Raw genomic sequence first — 19,264 nt, 5'->3', positions numbered from 1 at the left:
CAATTATAAAATATAAATATAAAGCAACGATAGAGGTTTGCAAACCCGAGGAACCATTAAAGTTGCTTAAGGGTCTTGGGTAGGGGGCAATGACAAACAACTTCTAGTTTCTGTGGGTCCATGGCCACACCCTGGGGAGAAATGACAAAACCCATGAATGTGGTGGAGCACTCGTGAAAAGCGCACTTCTTCAGCTCTTCAACTCTTCAGTATGAGAGTAAATAAGAATGTCATCCAGATAACTGAATGCCCACTGGCCTAGCATGTCCCGGAGGACATTGTTTATAAATTGCTGGAAGGCTGCTGGGGCATTACAGAGTCCAAAGGGAATGACCAAACTTTCATAATGTCCAGTAGGGTTGATAAAGGCCGTCTTCCACTCATCACCCTCTCTGATGCGCACCAAGTTGTAGGCGCTCCGGAGGTCCAACTTAGTGAATATAGTGGCACCAGAGAGGGTGTCCAGGGCTGAGTTGGTAAGAGGCAATGTGTGTCGGTTTTTTATAGGGATATTGTTGAGCCCCCAAAAGTTGACACATAGAAAAAGTTCACCGCCTTTCTTCTTCACAAAGAAGAACCCCGTGGCAGCAGGCGAAGAGAAGGGCCAGATGGTGCCTTGGCGGAGAGCGTTGTATACATAGGTATAGGTATACGTGGAAAAGGAGTAGAGGTGACCGCAGGGCAGGACAATGCCTGGCTGAAGGGCGATGGCCAGAATTGATCAGACAGCAGAAGGCCTTCCAGAACCGGGCAGTGAACTGGGGAGATGGCAGCAGGGTTGATGGTGAAACGATGAGATGAAGGACGGGTCAGGGCGGTTACGGGAGCCGCAATTATAAAATATAAATATAAAGCAACGATAGAGGTTTGCAAACCCGAGGAACCATTAAAGTTGCTTAAGGGTCTTGGGTAGGGGCCAATGACAAACAACTTCTAGTTTCTGTGGGTCCATGGCCACACCCTGGGGAGAAATGACAAAACCCATGAATGTGGTGGAGCGCTCGTGAAAAGCGCACTTTTTCAACTTACAGTACAGCTGATGGGCGAACAATCTCTTGAGGACCGCCCTGACATGTTGGATGTGTTTGTTGACAGTATGAGAGTAAATAAGAATGTCATCCAGATAACTGAATGCCCACCGGCCTAGCATGTCCCGGAGGACATCGTTTATAAATTGCTGGAAGGCTGCTGGGGCATTACAGAGTCCAAAGGGAATGACCAAACTTTCATAATGTCCAGTAGGGTTGATGAAGGCCGTCTTCCACTCATCACCCTCTCTGATGCGCACCAAGTTGTAGGCGCTCCGGAGGTCCAACTTAGTGAATATAGTGGCACCAGAGAGGGTGTCCAGGGCTGAGTTGGTAAGAGGCAATGTGTGTCGGTTTTTTATAGTGATATTGTTGAGCCCCCGATAGTTGACACATAGAAAAAGTTCACCGCCTTTCTTCTTCACAAAGAAGAACCCCGTGGCAGCAGGCGAGGAGAAGGGCCAGATGGTGCCTTGGCGGAGAGCGTTGTATACATAGGTATAGGTATACGTGGAAAAGGAGTAGAGGTGACTGCAGGGCAGGACAATGCCTGGCTGAAGGGCGATGGCCAGATCGTATGAGCGATGAGGGGGAAGATGTGTAGCACGCCTCTTGCAGAAGACTGCAGCCAGGTCCTGATAGGCGGCCGGGATGACGTTGGTGTCGACGTCGAAGGGCCTCAGAGTCCCTAGAGCACGTCCTAGCCGAAGCCTGTACACTGTAAAAAGTGGGACTGGGCTTAATTAACAATTGCTAAAATTAATATTAGTGACAAGTTCATCATAAAATTTAGAGTCTAATTTAGCTGATTTAAAAAATGCTAATTATCAGACAGAAGCAAAAATGTTAAACTTACCATCATGGTGCACTGCCAACTGGAAGTGTTTTTTGATATGATAGTACACCAGCTGTGGCATACAGTACTGGTGTATGGGCAGAAAGGGCAATTGCTGCAGCAGTCTTTTAAATACTGCTCACACTGCCCCTTGCTTAACACTGTTTTGTGCATGTTTGCAAGGAAAATGGCTTTCAAAAGTGCCCTTGGCTTATATTAACAAAAGAAAGAGAATTGATAGGTAGCGTAAGGGTTAGAGAATACCAAAACAAGCTAAACAAAATAGAAAATGTGGTTAACAAGAAATATTAATGGGGATCTCAACATCAAGGATCTGCAAATAGAAGGAATAGATAATTGGTTTTTAGTATCAAATGATTTAAATTGTGCATATACTGTATGGAAGTTGCATTATAGAAAACAAGCCCTCCTCTTTCATGCACCTTGTGTTTAATAATTTTATTCACAGAAACAAATCCTAACATTTTGCTTTTTTAAAGTAAAAGTTAAAATCACTACATTTAAAAATAAAACCGTTCATGTTAATTTACCGAGGAAAAAAATAATTTTAACAAACTCAGTAATGTCAGTCCCTTTACAGTTACTGTTATAATAAAGATACACACTTATTACATCAAGGCTCATTTACAAGTGAAACATCATCCGCGACAGATGGCAAACTTTATACATATGCATGAATTACTAACATTTATAGATAGAAATTATATCCATGACATATCACGCCTGCACTGGGAAGACACATCATCTCAAATGCATTAAAAAGCACACACAAAAAAACTTACTCATTACACACTTCAAAACAATTTACACAAAATTTAGCAGATGCACCCACTCACCATGCAGCAAAGAACACCAGAAATAAAAGTTTCAACATTATTACTTTGCCACCAATGAGAAAAGTTGTGGGAGTTACGTGATCTCGACGTTATTAATTTACCTACAATCTATGAGAAGGCATGTGGGTGGGGTGACACGTGCAGCCCTGCCCCAGATTCAGCCCCGCCTCAATCTGCAGGCTACAGACAGGGGTACTTGTCCTTGGGCTGCAGCACTGTTGCGCCCCGAACCCTCCCACTTTTGTTCTTAGCAAATCAATGTTGTTTTTAAATATTTGTGCTCATGTGATTGGACCATTCTTAATGAGTCTTATTAACAGTCAGCAGATTGTAAGTTAATGTATTGAATAGTAATTGACATGGAAGCCAGCTAAATATGAGACGAAATTCTGTAATTTCTTTACTAAAATACCCTTGATCGGATGAAGAAAGAAACAAAGTTAAAGAGTTTGGACCAGATCGACCTGATCTTTCATTTAAGCATGAAGTGTTCCCTTTCAAAGGCTACACTCGATGCTGCGTGAAATCGCTATGGGGAATATCTTTTCATGTTGCCGGTTGTGAAGCATGTGTGTACCAAACATGCCAAATTTTGGCTTATATAACGGTCAGGTGACGTCATCTGATTAGACGCACTTGCAGGTTATAAATAGGAGTGAGCCAGCAACATTCCTCAGATCTTTTTCCTCACCGCATTGTGCGCGTGTGTGTGTCAACAAGCATACTAAAAATCTAACAGCAGAATTTAAAGCTTATAAAACTCTCCAGACAATAATGGTGGAGTTAAGAGCTAGATGTCCTCCTCCGTGCGATAATTTCCTTTTGGAGGGCGATATGCACACTTTCTGCTTTAAATGTTTGGGTGAGAAGCACGCTCTCAAAGGGCTTAATGGAGAGTGCGAGCACTGTGATCTTCTCCCCATGAAGCTGCTACAGTACGCGTGCGCCTTGCGTTCTTTAGAGAGCCACGAGCCGCGCTGCACTCATGGGGATCACAGGCTGACTAGGCCGAGGCACGAGAGACGGATCAATTTATGCCTGCGTGCGACTAAACAGACAGCCCGTGCTATCAGCCGTTCTATGGCCTCTTTGGTGACTGCTGAAAGACACCTATGGCTAAATCTAACAGGCATCGAGGATAAGGACAGAACTTTCCTCCTTGATGCTCCTGTTTCACCTTCCGGCCTATTCGGCGACGCTGTTAATACCGTCGCCACTAGGTTCCGAGAGGCTAGATTGTATGAACAGGCCTTTGGGAAATTTCTTCCACGCCGTGCTCAGGAGTCGAGGCCGTCGGCCACCCCTCGACCAGATCTGATTCTCGCCAGGCGAGAGGTGCAAAAAGAGGAAGTCAGCAGCCAGGCTCTCATGGCAGCTGTATCCACGGTGACACCTTTGGGCCTTCTGCACAGGAGAGCATCTCAGTTGTGGCTAAGAACCAGGGGATTTCACTCTAGGGCCAATCCCCAATAAAGGTTACGCGCCAGGTGCTTCGTACCCTTCCTACGTGGTCAGACCCCGGTTTTTACTCTAGGTCCCACTCTAACTTCATCTGGTCGTCGCAGATGCTAATGACAGATGCTTCTCTCACAAGCTGGGGTGCGGTCTTAGATGACTGTGCAGCCCAAGGGAGCTGAAAAGGCCATATTCTCGCGCAGCACATTAATTGCCTCGAAATGATGGCTCTATTTTTGGCCCTAAAGCACTTCCTCCAGCAGTTGAGAGGTTGCCATGTCCTAGTGCGGGTGGACAACACTATGGAAGTCTCATATATTAATCGCTAGGGTGGACCGTGCTCGCGCCGCTAATAGCTAGCGCACCAGGTTCCTGTCCCTCAGGGCAATTTACATTCCAGGACATATGAATGTGGAAGCAGTTGTACTGTCCAGTCAATCTTAATGGAAACCCCACCCCGAAGTAGTCAGTCAATCTGGGAGAAATTTCATGTAGCATAGGTAGACCTCTTTGCCTCGCAAGATCAGCAAATGTCCCCTTTGCTACTCTCTGACTTTTCCAGCCCCCCCGGGTCTGGACGTCTTGGCCCGTACGTGGCCCAGGTTACGCCTTTATGCGTTTTTCCTGATAGCTCTGCTCCTGGGAGTCTTTGCAAGGGTCTATCAACAGCGTTGCGCCTCTTATTGATAGCGCCCTTTTGGCCGACCAGAGTGTGGTTCTCGGATCTAGTATCCCTTTTTAACGGCTCACCATGGATAATTCCAATGAGGTGGGATCTTCTGTCTCAGGCGCAGAGGACGATATTTCACCCCGGCCCGAGTTTTGGAACCTTCACGTTCAGTCCCTGAACAGGACCAACTAAGTCAAGCTGGTCCCCCAGCCAGCGTAATTAAGACTATTCTAAGTGCTAGGGCTTGCTCCCCTAGATGAGCTTATGCCCTCAAATGGAATGTATTTAAAAGTTGGTGCATGACAAAGCAGGTAGACCCAGTCCCCTGCCGAATTGTTTCAGTGCTGGAGTTTCTGCAGGAAAAGTTGTCCTCGGGCTTGTGCCCTAGTACTCTAAAGACATACGTAACCGCTCTTTCAGCCTGTCACGTCCTAATTGATGGGGTTATTGTGGGAAACACACCCCTTCTTTTTGTTGAACCACTAGAGTCAGTGCCTCAGGTTTCTGACCCTTAAGATTGTTTTTCTAATGGCCTTTACCTCTCTAAGAGGATTGGAGATCTGTTAGTCTCCCCATCCTGCCTAGACTTGCCCCTGGGCTAGTCAGGGCCATTTTGCATCCTCACTCAACTATCTTCCAAAAGTTCCATTAACAACATGCACCCTATTATTTTTGAAGCCTTCTGTTCTCCGCCTTTACAGTTTCGCAGCATGAGAGACTTTACTTACTGTCCAGTCCGGGCTCACGAGTTCTCGAGTCAGCTTCCCAGATGTAGTTCTGAAACCTCTCGGCCTTGTGCGCACACGCTACACAACTCGGGGGTCCAGACACTTGCAGTGCGGCGTCATTGCAGTTTTTAAATTATGAATTAACTTATTAAAAGAAAAAACTGTCAAAACCAATGTTTTTCACATTTCTGTGTAAGAATTTTCTTCTTTTCAGAAATGTTTAAATTCAGCTACATTGAAGGGTTTAACCTATTTAGGGTTCTGAGTCCTTAAAGGATTAAAGCATCTCAATCAGATTTTAGACTAGGATACTCCAAAACCTTAATTTTGTATTGTATTTTTTGAGCCATTCAGAGGTGTACTTACTTATGTTTTTCTGAACATTGTCTTGCTGCTTGAGCTTGAGAACTGATTTTCTGGTAGAATGCAGAAGTTATGGTTTCATCAGTTAAGGCAAGTTGTTCAGGTTTTGAAGCTGCAAAGCAGTCCCAGACCATCACAAGACCACAATTATGTTTGACTGTTGGTATAATGTTATTTTTATGAAATGCAGTGTAACTTCATGAAAGATGTAACAAGACACACATCACCCTATACAAGAGTCTTGGAGATAATTATGATTTTTTTTTGGCAAATACTGTATGAAATGAGCCTTTGTTTTCTTTTTGGTCAACTATCGCTTTCATCTTAAAACTCTACCATGGACGCCATTTTTTCCCAGTCTCTTTCTGAATGTTGAATTATGAACAGTGACTTTAACTGAGGCAAGTGAGCTGCAGTTTTTTAGATGTTGTTTTGGGTTCTTTTCTGAGTTCTTGGTTTAGTCTTCATTGTGCTTTTGGAGTAATTTTGGTAGGCCAGCAACAAAGGTTCAGCAATGTATTTTTCCATTTGTGGATAATGGCCTTAATTGTGGTTCACTCGTGTCCCAAAGCATCCCAAATACTCATGGCACCGTATATATGTTTCTGTAAACCACACTCATCTTGTGTAAGTTTTTCACTGACAGCGTAGGGCTTGATTTTGGGGAGATTTATTAAAGAAATCACCAGTATGAATAGCATTAAGCATGAACATAAATAAATAACCCAATGTCATAAATCATTTGGGTGTGTGGTAATATTGTTTAAAATCTATATTGAATACTTACCTGAATTTAATTAATATGCTTAGATCAATAATTTTCGCTGCAAGCATATTTAATTAATTGATTCCTAATGAGACATTTTCTGACAATGTAAATATTAATGGTTAAATTCTCTGTAATTTTACAGTATATATTTAGTAAAGCGTATAAGAGAAAAAGTGACTTAATTTTTTATAGACTAGAAATCAGTTTGTGACTGCATGCTGATTGTAGAATTCTTGGCTGTTGATTTTAAATGTTTGCTTCCCTGTTGTGTAAAATAATAAGTCATTACTACAAAACAAATTAGTTTTGGAACAAAATACAAAAAAATGGATAGTAGACATCCATTTTCATTAATATTTAAGAGTATGTTCTTCAAATGTATAAAAAAAACAGCAAGCAACTTGTTTTTTAACAGCAAGCAACTAGTTTAAGATTTTTTTTCATGAAAGGAAAATAGATCATAAAGAATTATTGTGAAACCTGATGAGAGACAATTCACAAACGACTTCTTTTTTATGCACCACTTCTTCTCTTACTTCTTTTTTTTTTATGATCTGCCTAAAAAATTTTTTTTTCCCTGCAGAAAAAGATTGAAGGCATAAGGACTATTTAATAACAGTAGCCCTATTAGCGTACTGTATAGTTTGGTAGCAGTGTTGGAGCCACTAATGTTGTGCTAAAGGTATAATGTAAGGAATTTTGAGAATACCTAAGACCCCTAAGTCTAGTTATTTATCAGCAGGCTTGCTCTGGAGCTGTCTGTCTTCCTCGGATCCAGAGAGATCTTACAAACAACACACGAGGCAGTGTTTAGAGATGTCCAAAGTTTTTTAATGCACAGACAGGGATATGTACTGTATAGATCAGTACAAACAATTACAGTATATGCGTCACACAGAGTGTGCCTGTTTCTAGGCAGATAAAACAATCATGTGGTACATGAATTGAGTATAGATAATATATAAACAATGTTGTACAGAATGTTCTTTTACCATAAAAGGAAAGGTAGACAGTTTGCAGAAGTGTGTGCAAAGATAAATCTTTTTACCATAGCTCGAGGCACATATAGTTACTGTAGCTTTGTACAAGAGTTTCAGCATGAATTATAGTTTCTTTATACAATATAATTACACACATATATAATGATATTAGCCAACACCCTAGACCACCAGAGGAAGATACACAAAGAGAACGTTTTATTCCCCACAATTGCCCCCTTTTATTCTTAAGAATAATGTTCATAGAATAACAGTCAAAATCCCTTAGCAGTTTTTAGCGGGAAGTAGGGTATTAGGTGTAATGGCTGTGGCACAGGGACACAACCTGCAATACACCTATACACAAGATTTTGTATACAACAAAAAACACACGGACCACAGAAACAAATTAGTAATAGGATAAGCAAGACTGGCACGACAAGAGAAAGATAAGGAGCCCATTGCCCAAAAAGAGTATACTAGAATCAACACGAGAGGAAACTTAATTTTGAGAAAAAACAGCTGAGGGGTGGTTCTTACAAATTATGCAACTATGAAACTAAAGTGGTGAACCAGCGCCTTTATTGACGCTACAGTGCTCAGAGTGTGTGCACGCCCAATCTCACTTGTCCCACCTCACGTTCTGCTAAGACACCACAATTCTATTTGCAACTGGACGGTTGATGTAGAAACTTAAAAAGAAAAACTGTCTCAGCAACAGGATGCACACACTTCCTGTAACAGGTCATGCAGAGTAGTTCCGTTTTCTTAATTCGTTTGCTTGCACTTGGCCTAAAAAAATACACAAAGAAGGAGAAAAGTACCAATCGCACAGTTTATTTTACACTCTTTTAAAGTCATGGAGAAGGGTTAACTGTTGGGGATGGTGGGTGCGGCCTTCAGTCTGAAAGCGTGAATCTAACAGCACTCTGTGTGATCACGACTACTTCTGCTGGCCCATCATACTTTACTTCACCCAATTTTATTGGTTTAGTAAATTTTCCTAATACCAAATTACCTGGAATATAAGAGTAAGTGGGTTTGTCTTTAATTCAATTCAATTCAATTTTATTTATATAGCGCTTTTAACAATGGTCATTGTCTCAAAGCAGCTTCACAAAAATGAAAGAAAATATAAAATAAAATAATAATAATAATAATAAATTGTGTATGTGTAAGAAAAATATGTCTAGATAATAATGAGATGGATGAATGAAATTCCTCTGATGACGGCGACAGTGGCAAGGAAAAACTCCCTGAGATGGCAATAGGAAGAAACCTTGAGAGGAATCCGACTCAACAGGGACACAACCTGCAATACACCTATACACAAGATTTTGTATTCACAAAAAACTTAATAATTTGTGCGGCTGCGTTCACCTTTTCCCAATGTGTGGCTAGCATATCTATGAGCACAGCAGAGTATTCAACGATGTGTACATCTGGGTGTAAGGTTCCCAAAACTAGTTTACCTTTCCTGTACGATGTAGGAAAGGGTCTAGCAAAAATAATTTCATACGGAGAGCGATGAATATCTTTTCAAAGTGTCCTACAAATTTCAGCCAAGACAGCATTAATAGATCAACCCAGTTATTAGTACTTTTTGTTTGCATAGCTTTTGTGACCTCATCCTTAATAGTACGGTTCATCCGTTCCATAAAGCCGGAGGATTTAGGGTGATACAGAATGTAAAAATGCCAATCAGGTGACAATTACTCCGAATCTTTGGCATCTGGTATACGTGGCATAGCGTGAAATGATTTCTTTTAGTCACACGTGACTACTTTCGCATTCTCTCTCGCACAAGGGAAAGCCTCCACCCACTGTGAAAATTTGTCAACCATGACTAGTAAATATTTGTGTGGGCCACACGTTGGCATGTGAGTAAAGTTGATTTGCCATTCAGTGAATGGGGCGGTGGGCAGAGGTAAGCATTCATGTTTAGCCTTACTCGTAGTAACAGTGTTTTAATCACACATCAGGCACATGTTTAATATCGAGTCAACAATTGTCAAAGTTTGCGATCAAAAAAGTTTTAACATATCTTCCTTAACTCCCCTCGAAAAACACAAGGTGGTGTGTAGGGCCGTGAAACTTGTGCATGAGGAACGCAGACAATGGGAAGGAAGACAGAGTCGGCCATCAGGGCAATACCACAGGCCGTCACTAGCCACAAAAGCACCATTTTTATGTTGTGAATGTTGTGTCGTTGGGAGTGGAGGTTGATTAAACGGGGAATAAGTCTAAACCAGGAATTAAGGCACTAGAGAGATGGAAAAAAGGAAGTAAGTCAGGCACTACCACAGTGAGTTTCGAACCGGCAAAAATTTGATTTTTTTCTCTGGATTAGGTACAGGATATTTAGACGGATTTCCGCCCATTTTTACACAGCTGTAAGAATCTCAAAACACTCTAAAACATATTATTCCTACCCAAAATACCAGCAAGGAAAAATCTCCAGAGCAAAACCACCAGTATTTCTACAGTTTCAGTGTCAGAAACGCAGCGCTATATTCAGACTGCACAAGTCAGTTATATTAGATAACTATTTTCATTCAGAGATTTCGTGAACCAGGGAATGGAGGGGGCCAGGGGTAGCTCAGTGGTTAAGGTATTGGACTACGGTTCGGAAGATCCCAGGTTCAAACCCCACAACCACCAAGTTGCCACAGTTGGACCCTTGAGCAAGGCCCTTAACCCTCAACTGCTCAGATGTGTAATAAGATAAAAATGTAAGTCGCTCTGGATAAGAGCGTCTGCCAAATGCCTAAATGTAAATGTAAATGAATGGAAACACTACACCAAATGGTATGAGAAAAAGGATCACTCACCTGATCCAGAAAATCCCGGAAGAGCCCCGGGATGCACATACAGGGGTATATATAGATATATATATATAGATCAATACAAACAAGTATATGCGTCACACAGAGTGTGCTTGTTTTTAGGAAGATAAAACAATCATGTGGTACATAAAGTTAATTTTAGATAAGATACAATGTTGTCACAGTTTGTACAGAATGTTCTTCTACCATAAAAGTAAAGGTAGACATTTTGCAGTGATGTGTACAAAGATAAATCTCTCTACCATAGCTCGAGGCACATATATTTAGGTTTGTACAAGAGTTTCAGCATGGATTATAGTTTTTTCATACAATATAATTACACACATATATAATGATATATACTGTATGCCAACACCCTAGACCAACAGAGGAACATACACAAAGAGACCATTTCATTCTCCACACATAAAAAGTGTAAGTCATTGTTTAGCAAAAATAAATGTTGCAAAGAAGGGACATACAGTATGTGTTTTAGAGTAGACTACATATGAGTCACTGCTATAAAATACTGCTGTAGTATATACTGTACTGTTATACTGTTGTAGGCAAAAACAAAAGCATAAAAACTGGAATATTTTTGCTTGATTGTACAATTAATAATAATAAAAAAAAACTACTACAAAATAGTTTTAAAGAAAGGAACTCCTTTCAAAATAATTTCAATTCATGAAGTATGCCAGTTAATTTTACCAGTTCTCATTATGCAAAGCCATTATGCAAACTGCACACTGCTGATTGGTTACTGCTCACAAGCTCACTCACACTACTACAGTATAAATCAACACAGTTCTGGTTTTGCTTCCACTCAAAAGGTAGCAGTGCAAAACTGTAGCCACAATGAAGAGACTTATTCCTCTCACAGGTAATCATCCTATATTCATTCATTAACTTTTCTGGCATTTGTATCCTGTGTGTTTAAACACTACTCTTCATACTTGTTTTACCTTACAGGCATTTGCTTATTATTTATTCATCTTGGTGAGTTTTATCCAAAAAAAATTTTTTTTTTAATCCTTATCTTCTTTTTATTTATCAGGTTAACATACAGGGGTATTTTTGTTTAAAATTTAGGCTCTGCCTATCAACTTATATGTTACTTCACCAGCTGGTCCCAGTACAGACCTGATCCTGTGAAGTATGTACCTTCCGACATTGATCCCTTCCTGTGCACACATCTAATCTATGCATTTGCCAGCATTAACTCTAATCAGCTGGTTACCTACGTGCAGAACGATGAGATTCTATACAAATCCATCAATAGTCTGAAGCAAATGTGAGGTTTTCTTTCCTTGGGTAAATAATTATATAACACGGATTAAAAATTATATTATAATGATACTAATTAATTTACTAGTAATCCAAATTTGAAGACACTTTTGGCTGTTGGAGGATGGAACTTTGGAACAGCTCTGTAAGTTTTTTTCTCCTACAGTTTTGCTACATAATATTTTGTTGAATTTCTGCAAAAGTAAAAAGAGAGACAGAAATAATACATTTTTATGTCCAGATTCACTACTATGGTGTCAACCAAAGAAAACAAAAATACATTTATAAAGTCGTCCATCAGCTTTCTCCGAAAGTATGGATTTGATGGATTGGATCTATACTGGCAATATCCTGGAGCTCGTGGAAGTCCTCCAGAGGATAAGCAAAGATTCACTCTGCTCTGTCAGGTCAGCACATCATGTGTAGTAAAAAGTTGATCTGTAAAAGGAACCATCACTTTCAACTGCTTAAATGTGCTAAAGTAAATATTATTATTTATTCAGCAATTGCTCACGTAGCCACTCTCATCTTATTTACCTTACCTAACCTTAGAGTACTACCTAAGACTCTTACAAAATGGCCAAAACACAGTATTAATGTTTATTTTTGTTTTTCTATGTTATACGTATAATACAAAAAAATGTGTGCCAAAGAAGCTACTACTTAAATTTATGCAACACGGAAGTGACCAATCTTGCTTCCCTTAAGCCCAGAGGTTTAGGAGAGATGATTTTATATGTGCCCACAAATGGCAATTTTTCCAGCTTTGAATAAAAATAATAATTTGCATGGGTACTTTATGAGTATTGATACTAAAATTGTTTTAAGCTTCTAAAAGTATATGACCTGTAAAAAAAAATTGCTAAATTTTAAATTGTGTTTTGGTAAAAAAAAAAAAAATCTGTAGTGTCTGTAACCATGTCTAATAATGTATAATAACCATGTTGCAATTTCTTAACAAATTTGGATTTTAGAAAAAATGTGGACACTACAGAAAAGTTCATTAAATTGTATTTGGCAAATGTATTTCTTTGTATCAGATAATAAATATAAATGTGTATGCATATTTACAAAAATACAAGTATGGATCAGAAGATAAAAAGCATTAAGTGTTATGAAAAATTATGTTAAATGACCCTACTTAATTTTTTTTTACCCAGTTGAGACACTTTTAAGCACCAATACCATGTTTTAGCCAAAACTATATGAATCAATCATAAATCAGAAAACAAAGAATATAAAAAATTATTGTTGACCTATCATATATTAACATAGATTTCCTCAAAAAGTCATATTCTTATAGTGCATATGACATTTTTTATCACCACAGTCCTCTTTGCCAAAGATGGTCTTGATAGGGTGATATGCCCTTGGCTTGCTAATGGGGGACAATCTAATAATTTTGATTCATACACATTCACATTTCATACAAACTTCCAAAATTCTTATGAATGTGTAAAGGTGCTTTATGACAATGACAATTGTTAAAAGCACTATACAAATAAAATTGGATTGAACTGAATATGCAGATGGAGGACATGCTAATAGGTTAAAATAATATTGTGGTCTTCAATCTGCTGACATGCTTTGAATATGAACATATAATAAGAAATGTTTGAATATAAATATAATATAATGTAAATAATACTTTAATAACTCTTTGTTTTACTTTTCAAACTTTGTTACTGTAAGCATGTGATTTATTTATGGTGATCGAAAAAGTCTTAATCAAGTTAAACAATAATATTTTACTGCATACATTTTTTTTAAACTAACCTTTTAAAAGATTTAATGCCTGCCAAATAGATGGTCATATGACTTTTGTGTACAATTACAGACAGACATACTGAATCTTTTTCCTTGTCCTCTCTCTATTTTTCCTGTAGGAGCTTAGACAGGCCTATGTGGAAGAAAGCATTGCTACCGGATGTTCTCGGCTTATGCTCACAGCTGCAGTGGCTGCTGGGAAATCAGTTATAGATGCTGGATATGAAATTGCTAAGATTGCCAAGTAGTCTATTTTAGATAAGCTGAAACTGCATCAAACTAAGTATGAATTTAGGACCTAAATACAATGCCTGTGCCAAAAAGCTCACCATTTGGATTTAATAAACAAATAAGAGCTTTCAATTGAATAATTACTACAGTGATAAATATATTTATGCTGCCAACAACTCTTTTTACCCCAACTCATACAATGTGTAGCTTGCTATGGTCATGCATATTGTCCACTGCATAACTTGTTTTAGACATGGCATTAGGTTAGACTCTCCAGAAAAAAAATTATGGAAAGGAAAAATGGCAGAAAATTCCATAACATTGGTAAAACAAAGCCCTTGTGAATGCCGACAATGATCAAAGCTAAAGGTGATCCAATGAAATCTTAGAAATCTTTTTTGTTTGTTTGTTTGTTTGTTTGTTTGTTTGTTTTTGCCAGGCATTGTATTTTTAGAAATGGAAGCATGAAAGAAGCTTGGTATTTTAAGCTTAAAAATATTAATAGTGATCAAAAGATAATACAAAAATGCAATTTCATTTGGTTTACAATGTCGCTGGTAATTTTATTAATTGCACAGGTACCTGGACTTCATTAGCGTGATTACATATGACTATCATGGGTCTTGGGAAAGTTTCACTGGACACAATAGTCCCCTGTATCAAAGGTCTCAGAAAACAGGAGATGAAATCTACCTTAATACTGTAAAGACAAACTTTTTACATTTTTACTCATACCTGAGCTTGGCAAACAGCAAAAACTACAAAAATATATGAACAACAACATTTTATTACTGATTCTGCAGAATTATTCAATGACATACTGGAAGAATCAGGGTGCTCCAGTGGAGAAGCTGAGGATGGGTTTTGCTATGTATGGCAGGTCATTTCAACTGTCATCTACAAAGAAAGCCTTGAGAGCTCCATCGAGTGGTCCTGGTTCTGCTGGCAATTACACCAGAGAGTCAGGCATCCTGTCTTTTTATGAGGTTTGTACACAACTTACTGTGCATCAGCCACTTACACTGACTGTGTTTTTTTTTATTAAAATAAATACATAAATAAAAAATAAATAAATAAACTTGATGGTCCAGACGTGAATAGAAATACAGGATGACAGGAACATTTTTACCCTCTAAACAAAAACAAACTGAAATAAGCGCATTACAAAACGCAAGTCTTTAAAAAGTAATCAGTTATATTACAGTGCTACTTTTTAATAAAAGTAATTAGTTACAGTACTTTTCCATTGCAGAAAATGAAAACTCCTTTGTGATTCTTCATGCATATTGTTTTAGTCAAGACCTTTATAATTATTCTACCATCATTACTCAGTGAAATTTTGCCCATAATCTGTTAATTATTAATACCCCTATCTCACCTATGCGGTTTCGGAAAAAATAAATAACTGAGTACTTAAATGGCGGACGTGTTAGATTATTCGTTACATCAAAAAAGTAATCCAAGTACTCTAACGCGTTACACCCAACACTGCCCCTGTCTTGGTTGAACTGCACTGGCTACTCATCAAATATAGAATAGTCCTATATGATTTCAAAGTCCTCACTTGTCACACTCTCAGCTAACTCACACTGTTTAAAGACCACTTTTATCTATTAACATTTCCTTTCCCACACTGTCATGCTCCTTTTCATGCGGTCATGTTTTCCCATACTGTCACGTCTCCTTATGCGCACCCCAAACCGCCCTGGGTCTCGAGGAGCACCGGCACCACATTCACCAAGTTTTGCAAAGGCCCTTAGAGAACAACTTAATCAAAGCTAAGAAGAGTGAGTTCCACACAACTTCCAACACATTCTTGGATTTCGTTATTTCCCCTTTCAAACTGGAGATGGAGCCAGCCAAGGTTCACGCCATCTCCAACTGGCCTACTCCAGCCTCTCGACGAGACCTCCAACTCTTCCTGGGAAGGTCACAAACCTCAAGAAAAGGTTCAACTCAGCCCCCATTCTCACCATCCCCGAACCGTCTCGCCAGTTTGTCGAGGTAGAAGTGGATGCTTACAACACTGGAGTGGGGGAAGTCCTCTCACAAAGACAACAAGCTGCACCCCTGCTCGTTCTACTTCCGCATCTATCCCCGGCCGAAAGGAACTATGATATAAGTGGCAGAGAGCTCCTGGCCATCAAGTTAGTTCAGGCTTCCCTTCATTGTGTGGACCGACCACAGGAACCTAGAATACCTACATACTGCCAAAAGACTCAATGCCCATCATCTCCACCCAAAGTGAGCACGACACCAGACCTCTTGCTGGCCTTCTTAGACCCCTACCTGTACTGTGCCATCCCTGGTCCCATATTTCTCTAGACTTTGTCACTAACCTACCCCCGTCTGATGGCACCACCTGTATTATGACCATTGTTGACTGTTCACCAAGTTTTACTTCCCAAACTACCCTCTGCCAAGGAGACAGCAGAGCAACTAATACTGCACATCTGCTGACTTCATGGTCTTCCCACGGTCGTCGCCCTGATCGGGGCCCACAGTTCACCTCGCGGTTCTAAAACGTCTTCTGCAAGCTCATTGAGGCCACTCCTGGCCTGTCCTCAGGGTTTCCATCCCCAATCCAATGGACAAACAGAAGAAAAAGAATTAGGCACTGGAGTTCTCTTTCTGGTGCATGACCACAGTGTTCTCTCCGACACTCTGGGACACTCCCAGATTCATCCCATAGGTTGAATATGCCCCAAACTCTCTACGATCTGCCTCCACAGGGCTATCTCCGTTCCATTGCTGCCTGGGCTACCAGCCTCTGCTCTTTCCGGCACAAGAGGCAGGAGTGGACATTCTCTTAGCCCAACAGTTTGTCTGGTGTTGCAAACAAACATGGTTAAGGGTAGGAAGTATCTTGCTACGATTTGCCTACTAGCTCCTACAAGAAACAGGCAGACCACCAAGGCCCCTAAGTACCAAGTAGGAGACAGGGTCATGCTTGCTACTGTCCCCTTCACTGTTACCAAGATTGTCAATAGGTGCATCGTCTGACTTCTACTCCCCACTTGCTCTTACTTGGCTTCCCAGATCACATTTAGTCCGCAATTTAAATTTCATCTTATTTTTTGTGGGCAGTTTAATATATGCTTTTTTTTTATTTTACTGATTATTATTTACTACCTTTTTGGGTACTATTACTCTGTTTAGTTTCTTATTCTGTGTGTATTTTGCACCTTACGATTATGTACAGTTTATGTACAGTATATGCAGTGTACTGTCAACTGTTGTTGTTTTAAATGTGCTATACAAATAAAAAATCTTGACATGACTACTAAGGAACAGTGGTGAACAGTAACGTGTTGCATTTACCCTTTTACATTTACTTTAAAAAAATTTACTTATGAGTAGTCTTACTGCACCATACTTTTTACTTTCACTTATTCTTACTCCTGTATATTTGGCTACACTCGACTCATTACTTTTTTAACTATTTATTCTACCCATGCAGCCGATAGATCAACTGCATGCTGTTTCACCAATCAGAAGCAACAACAATAATCACATGACTCCGTTTGACAAATCGAGTCAGGCGCATAGTGGGGAAAAATTTCTAAAAAAAAAAAAAAAAAATCAGACATTACAATTGAAACAATTATTCAGTACTCGAGTAGTCTTTTCACCAAATACTTTTTTTACTCTTACGTGAGTAATATTTTGGATCACCACTTTTTACTTCTACTTGAGCACTAATATTTTAAAGTACAGATACTCTTACTTAAGTAAATGTTTTAGCTACCTTACCCACCTCTGCTGAGGGATTAATTCCTATTAGGTCTGCAGCTTTCTTAAAGGAGCCAGTACACATTGGATTGAGGATCAAAAAGTACCCTATGCCACAAAGGGGAATCAGTGGGTTGGCTTTGGAAACAGTCAGAGCTTTGAGATAAAGGTAAGAAATCAAGTGTCAGTAGAAAAATTCAAGAGTAAGGTCACACTGAATCTGGTGCAAAAATCTAACTGCCTGTATACATTAACATATACTGCAGCTAATAATTTCGCTATGGCATTTTAGTGTTAAATTAAATAAAAATGTAATGAGATCTGATGGAGCATTGAACTTAGTGCAGGAGCACTAGGGGAAAATAGCTAAATTGAAAGAGCATTGTTTTATTTTTGGAGCAACAGCAGCTAATTTCTGCATCCCTTTTGTCGCAGGTGGCTTACCTAAAAGAAAATAATTTTGGTGGGGCCTTTGTCTGGGCTCTTGATTTGGATGATTTTACTGGACATTTCTGTGGCCAGGGAAAATACCCTTTCATCAGCCTGCTGAAGAACCTCCTAAAAAATGGTATATAAATTTAGATGTGTCATCATCAATAATACTGTTGTTACTAATATGAATTGCCCTGAGTTTATGTTTTCTAAAGGTCTTCCTGCTTCTAATGCTGAAGGTCCTTCTGCTGAATGTCCTATTGCTTCTACTGCTAAGGTTCCTCCCAATCTGCCCCCTGCTCCACCTACAAAAGATTTTACAGCTGCAGGTCCCCATTATTATTGTGTATCATTATTGTAACCCTTGTATTGTCTTTACTTTTGAGACACTCTGGCATCCCTTGGGTCAAATTGAACCGGTACATACTGTATTTTGGTTTTAAAAACAATTTTGAAATAAAATTTTAATTCATGATCTGTCAACCTATATTGTCTTTTTCTCAATTTTCAACTACAGAGAACATATATGTTTAATGTTGGCAAATAGTATTTACTGAAACACAATTAACAATACAAGTATCTGGTCTTTGTTGACTGTAATCCAGATTGTTAATGCATTATAGGCAGAGACAAGTTGTATGTTGTAAAAGATCAGGTGTGGCCACTGTAGTATTCTTCTATGACAGCTTCCCTTACGGAAGAAAATATATGACAATATATTGTAAAATATAATGCAATATATTTAATACATTTCCATATATAGGAAACTTATATGCTTATATGTATTAAAATATTGCAATATATGAATGGACCGTGTATGGATATACAGTACTTGGATAACGCTTTAGTCATTTTCTTAATCTTCTCAAATGTGCCTCAAACATGGCTTATTACCTGTAAATCTCACAGAATTTCACAAAGTAGACAGTGCATGTAAACTGTGTGCATTTGGTTTTTTTGTATGTCATGTAGAATTGAACTCATCATTACTTTAAAAAAATACTTTTTACTACTCCAGGAATGATGTTGCAAAAACGTAAAACTTAGAAAATGCGTATATAATTATATATTATGTCCTTGATATAAAATGTATGTTTGCTGACAGAGAAAGTTTTTATCACGTGTCACTTTATTTTAAACTGCATAGTTATGCATTATTTTTCTTTTTCTTCTTCTTCTTCTTATTATTATTATTAGGTCACATGTGATCTTATAAATCTGTTCTATTTCTTGCCTATATGACCCTTTTAAAAATTTTGCTCAGTCATGTGTGTATAGTTAGTTTATTAATTAGTTACATTTAAATAA

At 38.9% G+C, this 19,264-nt stretch overlaps 1 protein-coding gene across 2 annotated transcripts; it reads left to right on the top strand.

Annotated features, from left to right (window-relative positions):
- Positions 1–11,322: 11,322 nt before the first annotated feature.
- On the top strand, positions 11,323–19,003 carry LOC128510606 (acidic mammalian chitinase-like). Of its 2 annotated transcripts, none has more exons than XM_053483023.1 (11): positions 11,323–11,390; positions 11,480–11,506; positions 11,600–11,801; positions 11,883–11,939; positions 12,036–12,201; positions 13,681–13,805; positions 14,371–14,494; positions 14,596–14,778; positions 17,577–17,693; positions 17,960–18,092; positions 18,196–19,003. In XM_053483023.1, the coding sequence occupies exons 1-11, from the start codon at positions 11,366–11,368 to the stop codon at positions 18,315–18,317; spliced, it is 1,281 nt and encodes a 426-aa protein (XP_053338998.1). In that variant the 5' UTR covers positions 11,323–11,365; the 3' UTR covers positions 18,318–19,003. The 2 variants fall into 2 exon arrangements, with proteins under 2 accessions (XP_053338998.1, XP_053338997.1); XM_053483022.1 differs by having other exon boundaries at positions 18,172–18,998.
- The last annotated feature ends 261 nt before the right edge of the window (positions 19,004–19,264 follow it).

This window comes from Clarias gariepinus, chromosome 22 (assembly GCF_024256425.1).
Source record: "Clarias gariepinus isolate MV-2021 ecotype Netherlands chromosome 22, CGAR_prim_01v2, whole genome shotgun sequence".
Classification (NCBI taxonomy): domain Eukaryota; kingdom Metazoa; phylum Chordata; class Actinopteri; order Siluriformes; family Clariidae; genus Clarias; species Clarias gariepinus.
Note: the sequence above shows the minus strand (reverse complement) of the source record. Positions and strands in the feature narration are given on the sequence as shown.